At 47.5% G+C, this 17,564-nt stretch overlaps 1 protein-coding gene across 6 annotated transcripts in view; it reads right to left on the bottom strand.

Annotated features, from left to right (window-relative positions):
* Positions 1–9,957: 9,957 nt before the first annotated feature.
* The window catches only part of LOC110086039 (tyrosine-protein phosphatase non-receptor type substrate 1), a 315,660-nt gene continuing 308,053 nt past the window's right edge, over positions 9,958–17,564 (bottom strand). For all 6 annotated transcript variants that reach the window (XM_072996664.2, XM_072996666.2, XM_078391962.1 and 3 more), the window contains 2 exons: positions 17,167–17,206; positions 9,958–14,214 (listed from right to left, as the gene is read on the bottom strand). In XM_072996664.2, coding sequence (XP_072852765.2) covers positions 13,960–14,214; positions 17,167–17,206 — 295 coding nt within the window. In that variant the 3' untranslated portion in view covers positions 9,958–13,959. The remainder of the gene's footprint in view (positions 14,215–17,166; positions 17,207–17,564) is intronic.

Genomic DNA, 17,564 nt, shown 5'->3' with positions numbered 1-17,564 from the left:
GACAGATTAATGTTAGTTCAGTATTGTTTGTAGGTCAAGCCATTAGTTCAGTCTGAATAGATCAGTTGCCTTTACAACAGAGAGCAGGAAGAGGTGAAGATGTCAGCAGTTATCAAATGTTCAGGGAATATGAACAGGCAGTGTGAAAAAGTAGGCGAGAGTTGAACTTCTATATTGTTTCCCACAAAATCTCTACTGCCAGCACACACAGAATTTATAGCTCCCAGCCAGCCTCTCACTGGTGTCCAGCTGTTTTCAATTAGCGCTTTTGTTGTTTCTTATTACTAGATGTTTTAGGTTTGTATCATTTTGTTGGTAGTTTTTTAAAAGATAAATTGAAAAAACGCAATCAGTTATCACCCAGGGAATGCTGGCTGTCCTTTTGCTCTAAGCTTTTCAACCTGCCCCTCTCCCAGGGACAAATAGCTTCACATCTACTGAACTTCAGTTCATCCCCTGATACTTTTCTCTCATCCATGATGGTTTCAGAAGCTTCTGAAACCAAACTGACAGCTGAGGCACCAAATTCCTCTCTCATGCTGATCTTCTCTGGCTGCCTGAGATGACCTTCTCTTTGGAAGCTGATTCAACAAGCTAGGGCATGGTAGCCACTGGGACTTTGATGGATGTGTTAGCAGAGGTGTATTTAGCAATTTTGGTACCCCAGGCAAAGATTGTTTGTTGTTTAGTCATTAAGTCGTGTCCGACTCTTCGTGACCCCATGGATAACAGCACGTCAGGCCCTCTTGTCTTCCACTGCCTCCCGGAGTTGGGTCAAATTCATGTTGGTAGGCAAGATCCCTCTTAGGCATCCTTCAGTCTCGAAAGACTATGGTAACGTGCTCTGTATGGAGGACTTGGAACAGCGTCTAGTGTGGCTGAGGAGGCCAATTCGAGAGTGACAATCTCTTCCACACTGAAGACAAATCCAATCTGACCCCTGTCCAGCTCCCTGCTTTTGCTGCTTTTGTGACTTCCTCTTCACCTCAGCCTGCTGGATAAGGGTCTCTTCAAATTGGGAGAGGCCGTGATGCAATGCCTGCCTCAAGTGTAGTAGGCAAGATACCATATATATTAATAAGCTAACTCTGTGCTGCCCGAGTGAGGCCTGATATACCACTACCTTTCCGCTGCTCCTCCCCAATGTCCAGTCTACTACTGAGCAGAAATTTCACAAGTCTACCTTGAAAATTCTCCTTCTTTGGAGGCATATCATAACACGGTGAGGGGGTTCGATTGTGTCAGAGAAGCCAAGAGCAATGCTGTCAGGAGGTTAGACTTCATTGTGAGTATGGACTCCTATTAGGATCACCCAAAGTAGAATGGTCACAGCTCAGATTCTCTAGACTAAGATGCATCCGCCCTCTTCAAAAGTAACAGCCACATCAGCGGAAGAGAATGGATAGTGGTTGTTGACATTTTTATGCTCCTTTAAACAAAACAATAACAGGATGATCTCATTTTCCTGATTTTTACAGGGATGCCCCAATTGCAAGAAAGAGCAAGGAGGTTTGCCTTTTTTGTCCCCTTGATGTGTGATGATGTAGCTGACTACCCTTCACCCGTGTAGCTGGAAAGAACTAGCCCAGAGATGTAGATGAAAGGAAATGAACTGGAAAGGTCTGCTGGAGCCATCCATGGAAGAACATTCCATCTGCACATCATTAGGAGCAAAGACGTCAGGGAACTGCATCCACTGATGATCTGATTACACGATTCGTTACTCGACGATGATAACGCTTTCACTCAATTTGCTTTTGCAGGCAGGCGGATTCATCCCATGCTGCAAGAGGGTGGGCAAAACTCTGTCCCTCCAGAGGTTGCTACAACACCTGCCAGCCATAACCCACTGGTGAGGAGTAATGGGTGCTGCAGCCTAGGAACATCTGGAGGGTCACCCAGATGTTTCCTGTCCCAGGGGTTAAAGGAAGGTGCAAGCAGGGGAAATTACCCCTGATGGCAGAGTTTGGTGGCAGGCCTTGTGCAGGGCAATGCAAAAGGCCCTGGGTTCAATCCCCAGCATTCCACGGTACGGTTAAGGAAGACTCTGATCTGATTCAGTAGAAAGCATCTTCTTAGGTTCATAGACTTGAAACGCAAATTGTGTGAACAGGAGTATCTCCTGAGCAATAGGTCGGTTGACAGCCAATGTGGTGGAGTGGAAAGAGTGTTGGATTAGGACAGGCGTCCTGGGATCTAATTCTGACCCAGCCATAGCGAATTACAAGGGAGGTAGGACAATGGTCGGCTAGTCCTTGAGAACCTCTGAGGGTTGCTATGAATGACTTGACTGCACCTAACCACGTGGAAAATAGATATACTTTAGAATGAGCCAAAAATGGGGAAAGGCACTTGGAATCACATAATGACAGCATTGGAAGAGACCACAGGGGCCGTCGAGTCCAACCCCCCTGCTGTACAGGAACTCCATCAAAGCACTCCCGACAGATGGCCCTCCAGCCTCTGCATAAAAACCTCCAAAGAAGGAGACTCCACCACTTCTTTTTAAAAGGTATGGATCCCACAACTCCTAGCCAGCCAGTCCTCCAGAAGAGTAAAGTTGGCTGGGATTCACTGTGATACAGGACTTAAGTAAAGGTAAAGGTTTCCCTTGACATTTAGCCCAGTCGTGTCTGACTCTAGGGCGCAGTGCTCATCCCTATTTCGAAACCATAGAGCCGGCCTTTGTCCAAAGACAGTTTCCGTGGCCAGCGCAACTAGACACGGAACGCCGTGACCTTCCCACCGAGGTGGTACCCATTTACCAACTCACATTTTTACATGCTTTCGAACGGCTAGGTTGGCAGGAGCTGGGACAAGCGACGGGAGCTCCCTCCGTCACGTGGATTCGATCTTATGACGGCTGGTCTTCCGACCTTGCAGCACAGAGGCTTCTGCGGCTTACCCCGCAGCACCACCACATCCCTGATACAGGACTTACCTGCACACAAATCCAGATAAGTCCATGAGTGGTAGGGCCTTCTTCACACAAAAAAGCAAAGCAAACCAAAGCGTGCTGCTTATATACTGCCCCATAGCGCTTCAAACACTCTCTGGGCAGGCTACACAGGATAGAAGGCTGAGTCAACCTTGAGCCAGCTACCTGGGATTTCAACCCCAGGTCGTGAGCACAGTTTTAGCTGCAGTACAGCGGTTTAACCACTGCGCCACAATGGCCTTGACTTTGGGCAACCAGCTCCCGGATGGAGCTACACCTGCCCCCCTTCACTGAAGATGCTGCTTTTCAGGGAGGCCTTCCCCGCGGGCCCTTGCCTGATTTTAGGCCGTCCATCCTGCTGTCTCATCGTGAACCTGCCATGGGTGCCCACATGCTTTAGGTGTGTTTTTGTTTTTTAATTTACTTGCGGAGTGTTTGTAGCTTAACAATTGCTGTAAATAGCTCGGAATAGTGCATTGCACTAATGAGGCGGCATATAAAATAAGACAGACAGACAGACAGACAGACAGACAGACAGACAGACAGACAGACAGACAGACAGACAGACAGATAGATAGATAGATAGATAGATAGATAGATAGATAGATAGATAGATAGATAGATAGATAGATAGATAGATAGATAGATAGATAGATAGATAGATAGATAGAGGGAGGGAGGGAGGGAGGGAGGGAGGGAGGGAGGGAGGGAGGGCAGGCTTTGGGAGTATGTTGCTATTTCTGCACCACACGAGTCCCGTTGTAAAGGAGTAAATGGCTGTTGAGCATCCAAACTAGTTTTTCAGATACAGTGTGGTGGAACCGCTGGTTGAATATCCTCTTGGCCATTTTCCTTGGACCTGTGAATCGGGCTCAAAAAAGTTGTTCTTTTTTAAAAAAATAACCATCCTGCCATTTTCAAGACAAACAAACAATCAAAATTTTAGAGGGTGTCTCGCCGTTTTTCTTTTTAGGACTGTTTCCGTCTCCCACCCACCCCACGTGAAAGCTAAAACAGGGATAGATCTGAATGAAGAAATTGGCTGCAGAAGGTCCAAGGATCAAAACTGGAAGTAACCCATAGCACGACCAGAAGGGTTGATGGACCAACATCCATGACACTCTTGGAGCTTAGAAACATTAGTTTGTGGACTACAACTCCCATAATCCCCTAGCCAGCACGAAGATTATGGGAACTGTAGTTCAAAAAGCAATATTTCCAAGCTGTGTTCTCTCTCTCTCTCTCTCTTATTGCTGGCACATGAGCTCCGCCTGGTGGTGGCAATGCCAAATCAAGGGAATCAAATTCAGAATTTCCACAAGGTCTATTCAAGCAAAGAGTCACAGGGTAACTTAGAGACTAGCAAATTTATCACAGTACAGCTTTTCATTGAAAGCTCGTGCTGTAATAAATGCGTTAGTCTTAAAATTTACCAATTGGCTCCAAATGGAATAAAAACCTGCATATTTATCTTTGTTGTTGTTTAGTCGTTAAGTCATGTCCGACTCTTTGTGACCCCATGGACCAGAGCACACCAGGCCCTCCTGTCTTCCGCTGACTCCCAGAGTTGGGTCAAATTCATGCTGGTCACTTCGATGACACTGTCCAGCCATCTCGTCCTCTGTGGTCCCCTTCTCCTCTTGCTTTCACACTTTCCCAACATCAGGGTCTTTTCCAGGGAGTCTTCTCTTCTGATGAGATGGCCAAAGTAGTGGAGCCTCAGCTTCAGGATCTGTCCTTCCAGGGAGCACTCCGGTGAACACTCAGATATTTATCTTAGAGGTGAACAAATCAAAGCTCTCCAGATCTGGTTTGGATAGCAGTTACCAGCATTCTTCACTGTTGGCAATGTCAGCTGGCATTTATACTCCAACAATGCCTGGAGGACTGCTCTCTCCCCACTGCAGATCTAAAAGATATCCAGATATCAGCTTGACTTTGTCTAAACTACTTGGGACACCAATATGAACAGCAGCACCAGCAGCAAACCGATAAGGAAAGGAAGGAATCTATAACGCATGTAAGAACCTGTGAACTTTCTTACTCTGGAAGAAAGTCTCCCAAACATTCAGATTTATGGAAAGAGTAATAGGCAGTGCCAGCGTCAATAACGACACCACCAGTGGCTGGCTGAGCAATCCTTTCCCTCTGCCTCAATATCTCTTTGCTTTCCTAAAATTCTAGTCTGAACTGAAACACTGACTTATTTTTCAGAGTTCAAGAGGGCCAAAGCAGTTAATATATCACCAGCCAAAGGGTAAATGGACCAGATGATAACATAGACTTTAAACACAAGTTGAAATGAGACGCTGGAGGTGGCATTTACTGTCGGTTTTTACAATAAACTGGGCATGGCCATTGTTAATGTGGCTTCAAAGAGGCTGCTGGTGTAAATTTGCAGATGAAACTGGACATGTGGTACAGTATATGTTTGCAGATGATGCAGAGTGCCACCGTTGAAGAAGGACATTCTCACGTTAGGAATGGATCTCGGGAGACCTAGCTCAGCGGTTCTTAAACTGGGGTCCCCAGATGTTCTTGAACTGCAATTCCCAGAAGCCTTCACTACAAACCGTGCTGGCCAAGATTTCTGGGAACTGTAGTCCAAGAACATCTGGGAACCCCAGTTTGAGAACCACGGAGCTAGATGGCAAAGGGTCTGGAAACCAAGCCCTCTTAGAAATGGTTGAGGGAACTGGCTGTGTTCAGCCTGGAGGAGTATAGAAGTATATCCTCACATATTTGAAGGGCTCTGAAATAGAAGATGGAGACTACACTGCCTACATCTGAGGACTGGGGGCGGGCGGGGTGTGAGGGATTGTTGGTAAATACCACGTGCCTGTGCACTTCAAACCCAGAAACACACTAAGGCAGAGAATCATCCACCCAAAAGACCAGACACCAAAAAGACAACAGGAGCGATATAGCATATGCGGTCCAATGCAAAGAGGAGTGTTCAGAGCTCTACACGGGAGAAACCAAACAGCCACTAAATAGAATGACCCAGCACAGGAGGAGGAACGGCTCAGGGACCACAATCCGCAGTGTTCCTTCATTTGAAGGACAAAGGACACTCATTTGGTGACCAAGATGGTTTGAGAGAGGGGTCAGGGAGGCCATACATGTGCCTATAGAAAATCCATCACTCAGCAGGGTTGGAGGCCTTAGATACAATCTGTCTCCTATTTATCCTGCTGCTCTTTCATCCGCTCCCAGAAAGATTGGGACCACACCCACCAGAATGTTAACAACCCTTAACAACCCATGACAATGGGTGGAGAAGGACTGCAGAAGTGAGATTATCCCTCACCCCCTGCCCTTTGCCCATCTAAGGAGCCTATTCAGACCAGGGGGAAGTGAAACCAAACGTGGAGGATATATCAGGAATCTTCTACCAAATCTCCTCAGACTGAAGGAGTTACTTGGATGAGGAGCGAAAATATTTCAACCTAACAAGAAAGAAGTCCAGTTGCCATGACTCAACTTCCAGATAACCAGACCTGGATGACTGAGAATCTTCTTCACAGATATCTTACCCATTAGGTTCTACCTTCTCTTATTAAAAGAAGGTACTTGTTCTTGTATTGTATTGTAATTATTCCATCTTTACCCTTTTCACAACAGGAAAAAGAGCCCCCCTGTTCTAGAATGATTTCCTTCATCTCAGCAACCTTGGTAAAAGATGCTGTGGAGAACAGTTGAATGACCTTTGTCTATGGAGAGGTGAGGACATCTCCTCTTGATCTGGACTTGAGGTTTGAGAAGATCCCTAGATGGTCTTTTTCCAAATTGTTATTGGCCACTGTTGATGAGCACCATCTAATCTGAAAGAATTTTTGCATCACTTGAACTGTGAACAGGACAACGGGGTCCTATTTTGTTCTTTGGTTGTTGTTGTTGTTGTTGTTGTTGTTGTTTTACTTGTAAGAGAAAAGCCCTGATAATTTAAGAAAACCAAACCGGCTTCATATACCTTGCCCATGCCCACAAAAATGAATGAATGTAGGATGTCCCCCCCCCTCGCCTGCCCCTTCTTCTCCAGATGAATCTGTGAGTCCCAAATGAATCTCAATTCTGGAAGATGGCATGCAAATAAAATACATAAATGAATGAAATCTCACAGTGCTTGTGTTTCAGAGGTTTTAAGTGATTTATAACATTCCATGTTGTCGAATGCATTCTCTAGATTTAGAAGGGGTATTTTTTTTTTTAAAAAAAGAACAACTGCATTTTGCTTTGCTTTTTTTTGAAACATCCTTCTCCATGTCTGGCACAACAAATGGGAGAAGTGAGGGAATGAAATAAACGAGACTACCATGGAATTGTTTGCATTGTGTTGTACCCCATTCAGTGACGGACTAAGACTTGGGAGATCTGGGTTTGAATCTCTGCTCAACCACAGAAACTCACAGAGAGGAGGGGTGGGATGTCTTGTGTTGAAAACCTCTCCTTAAACATCTCACTTACCTTGAAAGCCCTATTAGGGTGGCTATAAGTCCGTTCCAACTCAACACCACATAAAATGCCACATGCGATAGCACTTTTCGAGCATGTGGAGACTCTGTGGAACAGTTTCCATACTGAATGAGGTTCGGCAGGTGGCCTTTTAAAATATCCCTTCCATCTGATGCTGGAGCCATCAAGGTTAATGGAATTCAAGGTCTTAAGAAATGGCAGTTTATTGTTAGAAAACAGAAGCGGTTCCTGAAAGCCCTCTTATAGCATTGCTGTTTTCTTCTTGGCACATAGCCCGGAAGAAACGTAACACGAGCATCCGGAGGTAACCCACACAAGCCATTGATTACAACACTCACCCTTCCTCCTCGCCTTTCATTTCCTTGAAACCTCTTTCTCAAGGCTTGGCGAAAGACAGAAGTCCACAGTGGTTGGCCTCACCAGAACCGAGACCATGAAGGGCGACCGGTTGAGATCAGACTTCCAGGCCAGGATCGGCAGCAGCTCTAAAGACAAGGGCCGATAATGGGGTAAACTAGCAAACAAAATCTGGTTTTATAGGCAACAGGGCACATCAGCAGACCTGCTCTAGCCTCTTGGGTTTCAGGAAGCATCCACAATGGGTGTGGCAGTGCAATCGCCTTGCAGTCCCTTCTTTGGCCTGCGCTGTGTGAGAGGGGTGTTGCTGCTTTGGACAAGAAAACTCGCAGTGGTTCCCAAAGTCGGGTCCCCAGATGTAACTCCCAGAAGCCTTCACTGCTAAGGGTGCTGGTCAGGATTTCTGGGACTTGTAGTCCAAGGACATCTGGGTTATCCAAGGTTGGGAAACACTGGACTAGAGGGATTTCACTCTTTCTGGTCATGAGTCAAGAGCCGATGCCAGGATTGAGCCTGCCCTTAGGTGGAAAGGGGGAAGCTGCTTTGCATGGTTTGCTGTGCTCTGACGTGGCCTTTACCACTCAGTAGAGGTTCCTGGGTTCTGGAAGCTCCCTAAATTTTGTGGCAGATACAATGAACCTGGTAATTCATAGATTAGGAAATTGTAAGATATGTTTTCTGCTTTTTTTTGTATGCGTCATTGCTCTGAAAATAATTCTTCCATGCTCAGGTGATGGGGAAAAAGGTATGACCTGGGCAACTGCTACCTCCTCAGGGATCATTTGAGCTGGCAGGGAAGGATTTGCTTCCTGTCTCAGGTGTTAAGAGTTCTGGAGCCATTCCTGACCGAATGCAGTCCAGTAAGCAGAAGAGTTCTTTAAGGTGAGGTCAAAAGATTCTGCTTGACAGCCGCCTGGGAGCAACACTCACGCTTATCCAATAGCACTTTTCAAACACTTGAAAGGTAAGCAATACAGAGGAGGAGCAGGATTTGTTCTCAATCATCCCAGAGTGCCAGACACAGAATAATAGGTTTAAGCTACAAGAAGCCAAATTTCGGCCAAATATCAGGACAAACTTCTTAACTGTTAGAGTAGTACGACAATGGAACCCATAACCTTGGGAGGTGGTGAGGGCTCCCAACGTTGGAAGCAACTCAAGAGAAAGTTAGACAACCACCTGGCAGATATCCTTTGGTTTGTATTCCTGCATTGAGCAGGGTGTTGGACCCAGTGGCCTTATAGTAAGCCCCTTCCAACTTCACTTTTCTGTGATTCTATGATCTACTGTGTGGTCTCTTGCTTTTTGCTGCTACCCAATGATCCTTCTTCTTCCTGGAAGCCCCATGCAGGCCATCTTGATGTGGTCCCTGATTTTCCTCCCACCATTTCCACGAAACTCTCTATTCACCTTATCTTCACCCACAACAAAACTCTTAAGCCTGCACAACTGTATCTGCTGATGGGTACCCCCTTGTTGCCGTTAACCCTCGATTTACATGCATGGCTTTGGCGCGCTTGTCAAAGTCTGGGCTGTCATCTCCTTGAGGCAAGGACCTGCTTTTGTGTTGCTAATGCCATGAAGTCGTTGCCTACGTGGTCGGCCCTGTATGCATAATAAAATATGGAAATGCCCTGTATTGCAAAATCAATTCATAAGGCGGCAATTATGCCGACAGATGCAAGCCACAATTACTTTTGTATATGTGAATGTCAGGAAGATTTGATTGAAAACCATATTTTGGGGGGCTGGGAAATGAAACAGCTTGAGTCCGACTTACTGTGTGTCCCGTGGCAGTTATGGCTGACAGTCAAATCATTACACTGTGCTCTAAACAGCTGTACTTGGAAGTCCGTACAATAATAATTAGAATTATTGTTCTTCTTCAGAAATAGGAACAAGCTGGGATTGGACTTCCCATTCAGAACAGTTCTGTGTAATTGCAGGCTGCCTCTTTTGATAATTATTGGCTCGTGCACACTGAAGAGTTTTTGCAGCACAAGCTATTTTCTTATTTAAATCTTCTGCCTCCAAATATTTGGGTGGACTGTCAGCTCCGGCGCTCCCTTGAGATCTTGCTTTCCGCTTCTTCTTGGAAGGGAAAAGTTGACGTTGGAGACATTGCCCAGCAGGCTAACTCACCCAAGGTCAGTTCTGTTAACTCACTCAAGACACATGGGAGGATGTTTTGAACTTTGAACATGGGTTTTATTTTATTACAAAAATATCTTGCAAGCGAAAAACAAAAAACAAAACAGAACCCAAAACGTAAGGTGCGATTTGTACAAACAGTCAACTAATTTTTTTTTCACAACAAATTTCTCCCACCTTCTTCATTTTTATCCCTCTCTCTTTCATCCCACTTCGCTCCCTGCAAAACCAGGGCCAACCGATGGGGTTCCATAAGGTGGGCTCAACCCCTCACCGTCCCCCCCCCCCCAGGCTGGTACGGTCTCTTCCACCCCATGGTACCATTAAGCTTTCATGTATTCCGATCGAATACCACCAAGGGAAGGAAACAAGGTAACAGTTTGGGGGTTTGGGAAATAAGAGGATTGATTGGCAGGCATGAAATCCCTGTCTTATCTGCTGGGCCAAATTTACTATTGAGATCAACGTACCAAGTAAAAGAAGCAGCATGATACTGGACCAAAATGGCAGCCACGGCTAAGCCTGCTATCTCTTGGCCAGCATTTTCTTAATGACCAACCAAAGGAGTGTGGCAGAAAGGAACGCCACAGCATCCGTGGCTTAGCTGGACGTGCCTTTCCAGAAGGGAAAGAAGGGACATCTGATAGCCATTTTGGGGAGAGGTTGATTGCCTGCTGTAACACCTTTTGCTTCGTCCCTATGGTTCAGCAGATTAGATAACTCCAGTGAAGTTATGACTAAAACCTGGAGCAGATTCCCTGCCCCCATGAACCTGGAGTCATCAGCCACCCCTTCACTCCACAATACTGCATTTTCTTATGCCTAGTGTAGGGAAGGACCTAGAAGCAGATGGCTGGTGGGATTTGCTTTTCTAACATCAGGACAAGATGATGGAGGAACTCGTATCTGGGACTGTATTCACACATCCCATAGCCTTGTCTCCCCTTTCTCTTATTTTTTTCATCCTGGGACATCTTTTCTATCCATATTCTAAACCATCCAAGCAGGGAGGTGGTGGCTGAAAGTCTCCAGCAGTTCCAAACTGTTTCCTTCACACCAGTGGTTCCCAAACTAGGTGTTCTTGGACTGCAATTCCCAGAAGCCTTCGCCAAAATCTGTGTTGGCTGGGGTTTCTGGGAATAAATAATAATAATCCTAGAACCGCAGAGCAGGAAGGGACTCTATGGATCATCAAATCCAGCCCTTCTCAAGGAGGCACTATGGGGAATCGAACTCCCAACCTTTGGCTCGGCAGCTGAAGACCTAACCCACTGAGCCATCCAGCAGCTGCAGTGCCTCGGTTACCCAAGACTGGGAACCACTGCTTTACATTCAGCTCCCAAAGAGGAGCTGCGCTTCGGTCTCAAAATGCCATCACAGATGGGTCTTTCTGGCCAGCAGCAGGATGTTAAGAGATCCATGACCGCTCCAGGGTGGACCAGCTGTTCAGTGGATCAATAGCCACTCAGCTGTACGTACATGTTAGAAGACACGAGAAGGGCCAGCGAGAACTGGCCCCTTTTGCCAACAATGCAATGCAAAATATCCCCCATGCCTCCATTTCCTCCGAGTTTTGATCACCTTTACTTTGGATCTTGAAACCAACTGGAGGCCGAGATGGAATTCGAACCACGGGCAGAAGATCCGTGGGAAAGCATTTGGAAGACACCGTTTCTGTAGCACTGCCGGTTCCTGTTTACGTCCTTCCTCTTAGGCCTACAAACAGTTAGTTCCTAAACGGCATTATAAGGAAGCAAAACAGAGCCACGAAACTCAACAAATCAAGAAAAAGGACAAAAAAAAGATGAGAACTTTTGGTTACTGGCAGCAGGAGTCACAGAGGGTTCGTTAAGACGTCTTGGTCATGGAGATCGGACTGTTTAAGAGGTTTATTTCTTCTCCAGCACTCTATCATTCCTTGATTTGCTTTTTTTGTGCTTTTCACACTAGTGCTAAAGTACACAGTACTACACCCACTTACAAACAACATACACAAATACTGGTTTCCCCCCCTTTTTTTTAGTTCCAAAAGGAGTAAACAGTTATAAAGCTGAACAGTCAACACAGGTGTTATGACAGTGTCTCTCGCAGGAGCCCCGGGCCCCTCTCCAACCATGATCAGAGGGGTCCTTTTTCCTTACCCCTAAGATCTTCCCCACTGCACTTCTGGAAGGAGAAACGGGGAAGAGCAAAGGAGGAGCAGAGTTGGCCAATACTGAAGTACTGAAAGGCAGAGGTGACTCCCCCTTGATATGCCAGGGTGAAGAGTGGTTACAACTGTGGGGTGGGGGGCGGCGGTCCCAGAATAGTTGCCAGCCCTTCTGGTCTCCCCTGGAGAACCACCCCTTGGATCAGCAAAGCCGTTTCCCTTTGCAGGTGACGAGTGACCTTACTAAGAAGACCCGCAGGGCCATCCTGTCTCCAACCACAGCACACACCCCCGGCCTCTTCCCCTGGGAGTCTTTGACTGAGCACGGGCCCGTTGCTGCTTCCAGTGGATGCAAAATGGAGCACGAGACGCCCCAGTGGTGCATTGCAAGCAAGCTTTGCACATTTGTGAGCAAGTGAGAGAGAAAGAGAAAGAGAGAGAGAGAGGAAGGATAAGCTGCCGTAAGTTAAAACAAAGATCACAACAGATCACAATGGCGTCTAGGTAGAGTAAGGGGCCAGGGAGAGCAGGAGGGAGATTCCCAGTTTGGAGTTTTCCCAGGAGAGTCATAGAGATGACAGAGAAAGTTGGATGCACCAAGCTGGAGAACCATCGGCCTTGTGGGGGGGGGGCATGGTCTTCTCTGGTCATGCAAGCTGCCTTGTGTCGGACATCTACACCCATTTGTGTGCATGCCCACATGTATGCACACACATACACATGCAGGCACACAAACACACTCACGCACCCACACGCACATACATAGAGAAGAACCGAATGCAGTTCTGTGGCTCAAGTTACTCTCCCACTGACATGCACTCTGGGCGTGGAAAAGAAGGGGAAAGAGAAAGAAGCGTGGCTTCCTTCAACGTGGTCCCCCTCTCTCCTCCTAAGGCCCATCACAGAGACGGCCATATGCCATCCAAAGCCACCCTCCCCAGCACTAGAAACATTTGGGGATGAAATTAAAAAGTGGGGTGGGTGGGTAAAAGGAACACAAAGGGAGGGAAGCAGGCAGAGATCAGCACACCAGAAGGCTCCTGTAAAGATTTGACTTTGCCAGAGAGCGGCCCCCGGGGGCCAGCGAAGCGGGGAAAGGAGGGCGATCCGGGCTTATAGGAAGTTGCTATACGCAGAGAGGCACTGTCCCAAGACGTATCGCCTGGGGGAGGAAAAGGAAATATCGGTGGATGACAGCCATCGAACGCAAAGCAGACCCCTGTCTGGGTTGAGCAAAGAGGCTCCGTTCCCTCCAGGAGAACCCGGGAAAGGGGCCGTTGCTTTCCCCCCCCAGGGGTTGCCAACCGTTAATTTAATTTAGAGTCTTGATGGGGATGGTGTCCCATAGCTTATTTCTACTGCAGGGCGAGTAGAAAGTACTTCATGTGGGCTGCCTCCATGGCGGTGGTTCAAGATGGCATCAAAGCGCCAGGCCTTCGACAGGCAGAGCCGGGCATTATTATGTTCTGCCTGCGGGCCTGGGGCAGCGTCGTCCGGCTCCGTGAGGTGGGCAGATGAATGGAAAGAAGAGAGTGACCGTTCCAATGAGGAAGAAAAAAAAATGTGTTAGATCCTCCGTTGGCCTAGGGCCTCTTCCTCCTCACTTGGCAAGCAGGAAAGGAAGAGGCGCCACGAACTAGCCCAAAATCGCAGGATGCAGTTGTGTGTAGCACCTATAAGTTTCTTCCCTTGACCTTGGCTACGTACGTTATGTTCCACTCAAAAGAAGCTGCAGGAGCCACCCCGTGGCAGGCGAATCCCGTGGCACCTCCATCGAGGCCCGGCCCGAGGACAAAGCCAAGAATCCGAGCCCAGCAAGAAGGCGTCCGGCGACCCCCTCAAAGGGGGGCCAGGAAGCCGCAGAGAGCCGACGACCCACCGCCAACGGTCACTTGCCCTGCACCTGCACGCTGGCGTATTCCGAGCTGGCTTCCTCTGGTTTCGGGGCGGGTCTTTTGGGGGCTTTGCTCAGGTGCACCATGTCCAGATCGGCATACGTGACGTCGTCATTGGGAGCCGGCTTGGCGGGCTGGATGCTGGCGTATTCCGTCTGCTGGCTGATCTCCACCACCTGGCTGGGGCTTTTCTTAGGAAGATTATTAGTGTTTAAGTCCGCGTAGGTGACATTGTTGGGATCGGGCTCCTGAAGGAGGACAAGAAAGGAAAAGAGGAGGTGAACCAGAAGACAAGCGCAAGGCTGGTGGGTTCCTGCGCACCAAAAAACGCAGTGGAGATTTGTCTATTGCCGGCAAGAAGCCTCTGTAAGAGAGATCATTTCTACAGACATTAACAATTGCAATAGGATTTTAAGCAGGATACGTGAAGTCTCAATTTTCCAGTCTCCTGAGAGATCAAGAGAGCTTTGATGGGCTCCCGCCGGCCCGCCCAGGAACAGTAAGAACTAGAAGGTAGCTTTTGTTTGTGGCTACATCTCATGAGAAGAGAAGACTCCCTGAAAAAGACCCTGATGTTGGGAAAGTGTGAAGGCAAGAGGAGAAGGGACGACGGAGGACGAGATGGATGGACAGGGTCACCAAAGCGACCAACGTGAATTTGACCCAACTCCAGGAGGCAGTGGAAGACAGGAGGGCCTGGCGTACTCTGGTCCATGGGGTCACAAAGAGTCGGACACGACTAAACAACTAAACATCAACTCATCTCACCCATCCCGCACTCCGGCTTGTGAGCGTAACGAATGCAGAAAGAAGAATGGAAGTAGTTTTGCCTTTTAAGGCGAGTTTGCCGGCTGTCGCGTTCTGCTGTTCTTCCTTTCTTCTCCTTCCCCAAAATGTAACTTGTTTATGAAAGGGCCCAGCTGCGCTGCAGCCTGGCACGCTTTATTTTTAGAGGTTTTCTTTTCAATTGTGTGATTTTGCTGAGCACACACCGACTCCCCGCCCCAAATCTCCCCCCACCTCCCCCACCCCGTTGCCCTGTCTGTGGCTGTTTTCTTACAACCCTCGTCGCTGCTCACGTATGTACACAGCTGTCCCAGAAGTGGGAAGATGTCACTGCTCTGGGGACAATAGGCGTGTGACGCGTGACTCCGTCTCTTGCTGCCAAGAAGCCATCCAGAAGGATGATCCCACCCTCGTACATAGGGAATTAGTCTGAATTCATACCAGCTGCCCTCCACCCGCTCATATTCCCAATAAGCTTTCTTTTCATTTTCTTACAGCTTACTGTTTCAGAAACAACAGACCACGTGCTCACATTGTCCCTAGCCTGCAACATTTCAGTCTGTTTGGAGAGAAAACATGTTTTGGATGTTTTCGCCCTAAACAACTTGGGCCCTAAATGACTCGTCTTGAAGCCATCTCAAAGACTTTATGAGCCTGCCCTGGCATTACAGTGGTGCCCTACTATACGCTTACCCTGCATGACGTTGAAACCGCGTCAAAATTGTGATCGCAAAATGATGGTTCTAATGGCGTTTTTTCGCTTCACGTTGATCAGGAGCCTGCTTCGTGAACCGTTTGTTCGCTTAACGACGATTTTTCCTGCTCCGCAAAATGGCTTCCCTCTGCAAAATGGCTTCCCTCCCTTCTCAAAATGGCTGCTTTCTGGAGGGAAGCTTTGCATTACAGCGATTCTGAACAGCTGATTGGCGGTTCTCTGTGGGCAATCTTCGCTGGACGATGAGGTATTTCCCTATTGGAACACACTGACCGGTTTTCAATGCATTCCAATAGGTTTTTTTTTCCGCTTGACGACGACGAACAGCGATTTTCCTGGAATGGATTATCGTCATCAAGCGGGGCACTACTGTAAGATCATCGGGAGAGACCTTTCTCTTGGTCCTGCCACCTTCACAGGCACGCTCGGCTTGTCTTTTTAATGACGCAGGCCGCCGTCGGCCCCTTAATGAGAGAGGCAGGGATAAAACATTTTTAAATAAATAATAAAAGATTCAATAAATATTTTGGATGGACAAGAGGATGGCAAAGGCTGGAAAACGCTGCTCAAAATGGCTCAAAAGTAAAGTGCCTAGAAAATATTACACTAGGACACCCCCCCGCCACTGGGTCAGTATCCACTGATTCACTTATCCACTGCCTGAAAACACTAAATAAAACACCCCAGAAATACATATTCCTATATATTTCCAGGGTGTATTTATCAGAACTGGTCACTTGAGGGAGCCAGAGACCATGTATTGCACAGTGTTCGATACTTCTACATTTTCTGGCACAGGTGTACGGAAACCGATCCCCCGTGGACACCAAGGTCCTACACTACTCATTACAGTCCCTTGAAACAAAGCCTCCACCGCTCCTTATATTACCTATGAACTGTTTTTGTACAGCTAAAGTAGAGAGCAGAGGAAACCTGCACGGTGCCCTCAGATCTCTGCTCGAAAAATGGGCTATCAATGTAACCAGTTAATTATAAAGAAATTCATTAAGCCCACAATTGCCGAGCTCTTTCAGGAATAAGACCTTTGGGAATGGTTAAGGCTTCCAGGATGTATTAAGCTTGCAGAAATGATTGTAGAGCGTAATGACAGGAATGTTCAAATATCTGAAAGATGTATAGTTGTCAAGGTTTAGAGAGGATTAGGGCACCCCTCGCTGGAACAGTCTCAGCCCATGAGACCAGAGGGGAGTTATTCCTCATGTGATAGATTTGTTGTTTAGTCATTAAGTTGTGTCCGACTCTTTGTGATCCCCTGGACCAGAGCACGCCAGGCCCCCCTGCCTTCCACTGCCTCCCAGAGTTGGGTCAAATTCATGTTGGCAGCTTTGATGACACTGTCCATCCATCTCGTCCTCTGTTGTCCCTCTCTCCTCCTGCCTTCACCCTTTCCCAACATCAGGGGCTTTTCCAGGGAGTCTTCTCTTCTCGTGAGATGGCCAAAGTATTGGAGCCTCAGCTTCAGGATCTGTCCTTCCAGTCAGCACTCAGGGTAGATTTCCTTCAGAACGGATAGGTTTGTTTTCCTTGCAGTCCAGGGGACTCTCAGGAGCCTCCTCCAGCACCACAATTCAAAAACATCAATTCTTTGGCGGTCAGCCTTCTTTATGGTCCAGCATGTGATAGATAAACTCTTACACAATTATTATCTCAGCAACTCAAGAAATTTAGCAGGACATACCTGATTCGTCATCCCCGAAGCCTTCTCAGATTCATTCAGCCTAAAAAAGGAGGAAGAACCTCAAGTCATAAGAGAGTAAAATCAAATCGAGCAACGCATCGTCTTTAAAGAATAGATATCTATGTATTCTGGGACTTTCTGCTTACTGGTCTATGCCAAGACTTCTTGGCTGTACAATGTGGAATGTGACATAGGAGAACTGTGTTTCCCTTCTGAAATGGGTTTCCTGAAACTCTTGATCCGAAGAAGTCAGCTGGCTGTCAGCCTTCCGCCCCCCCCCCCCCGATGTGCACAAATAGCAGAGATGCAGAGGTGAACCGCTGGCTTTCAAAGCAGCTGCATCCAGAGATAACGTGGTTGGGAAAGGGGATAACTCGGCGTGTCTTCCCAGGATACAA

This window comes from Pogona vitticeps, chromosome 4 (assembly GCF_051106095.1).
Source record: "Pogona vitticeps strain Pit_001003342236 chromosome 4, PviZW2.1, whole genome shotgun sequence".
Lineage (NCBI taxonomy): Eukaryota > Metazoa > Chordata > Lepidosauria > Squamata > Agamidae > Pogona > Pogona vitticeps.
Note: the sequence above shows the minus strand (reverse complement) of the source record. Positions and strands in the feature narration are given on the sequence as shown.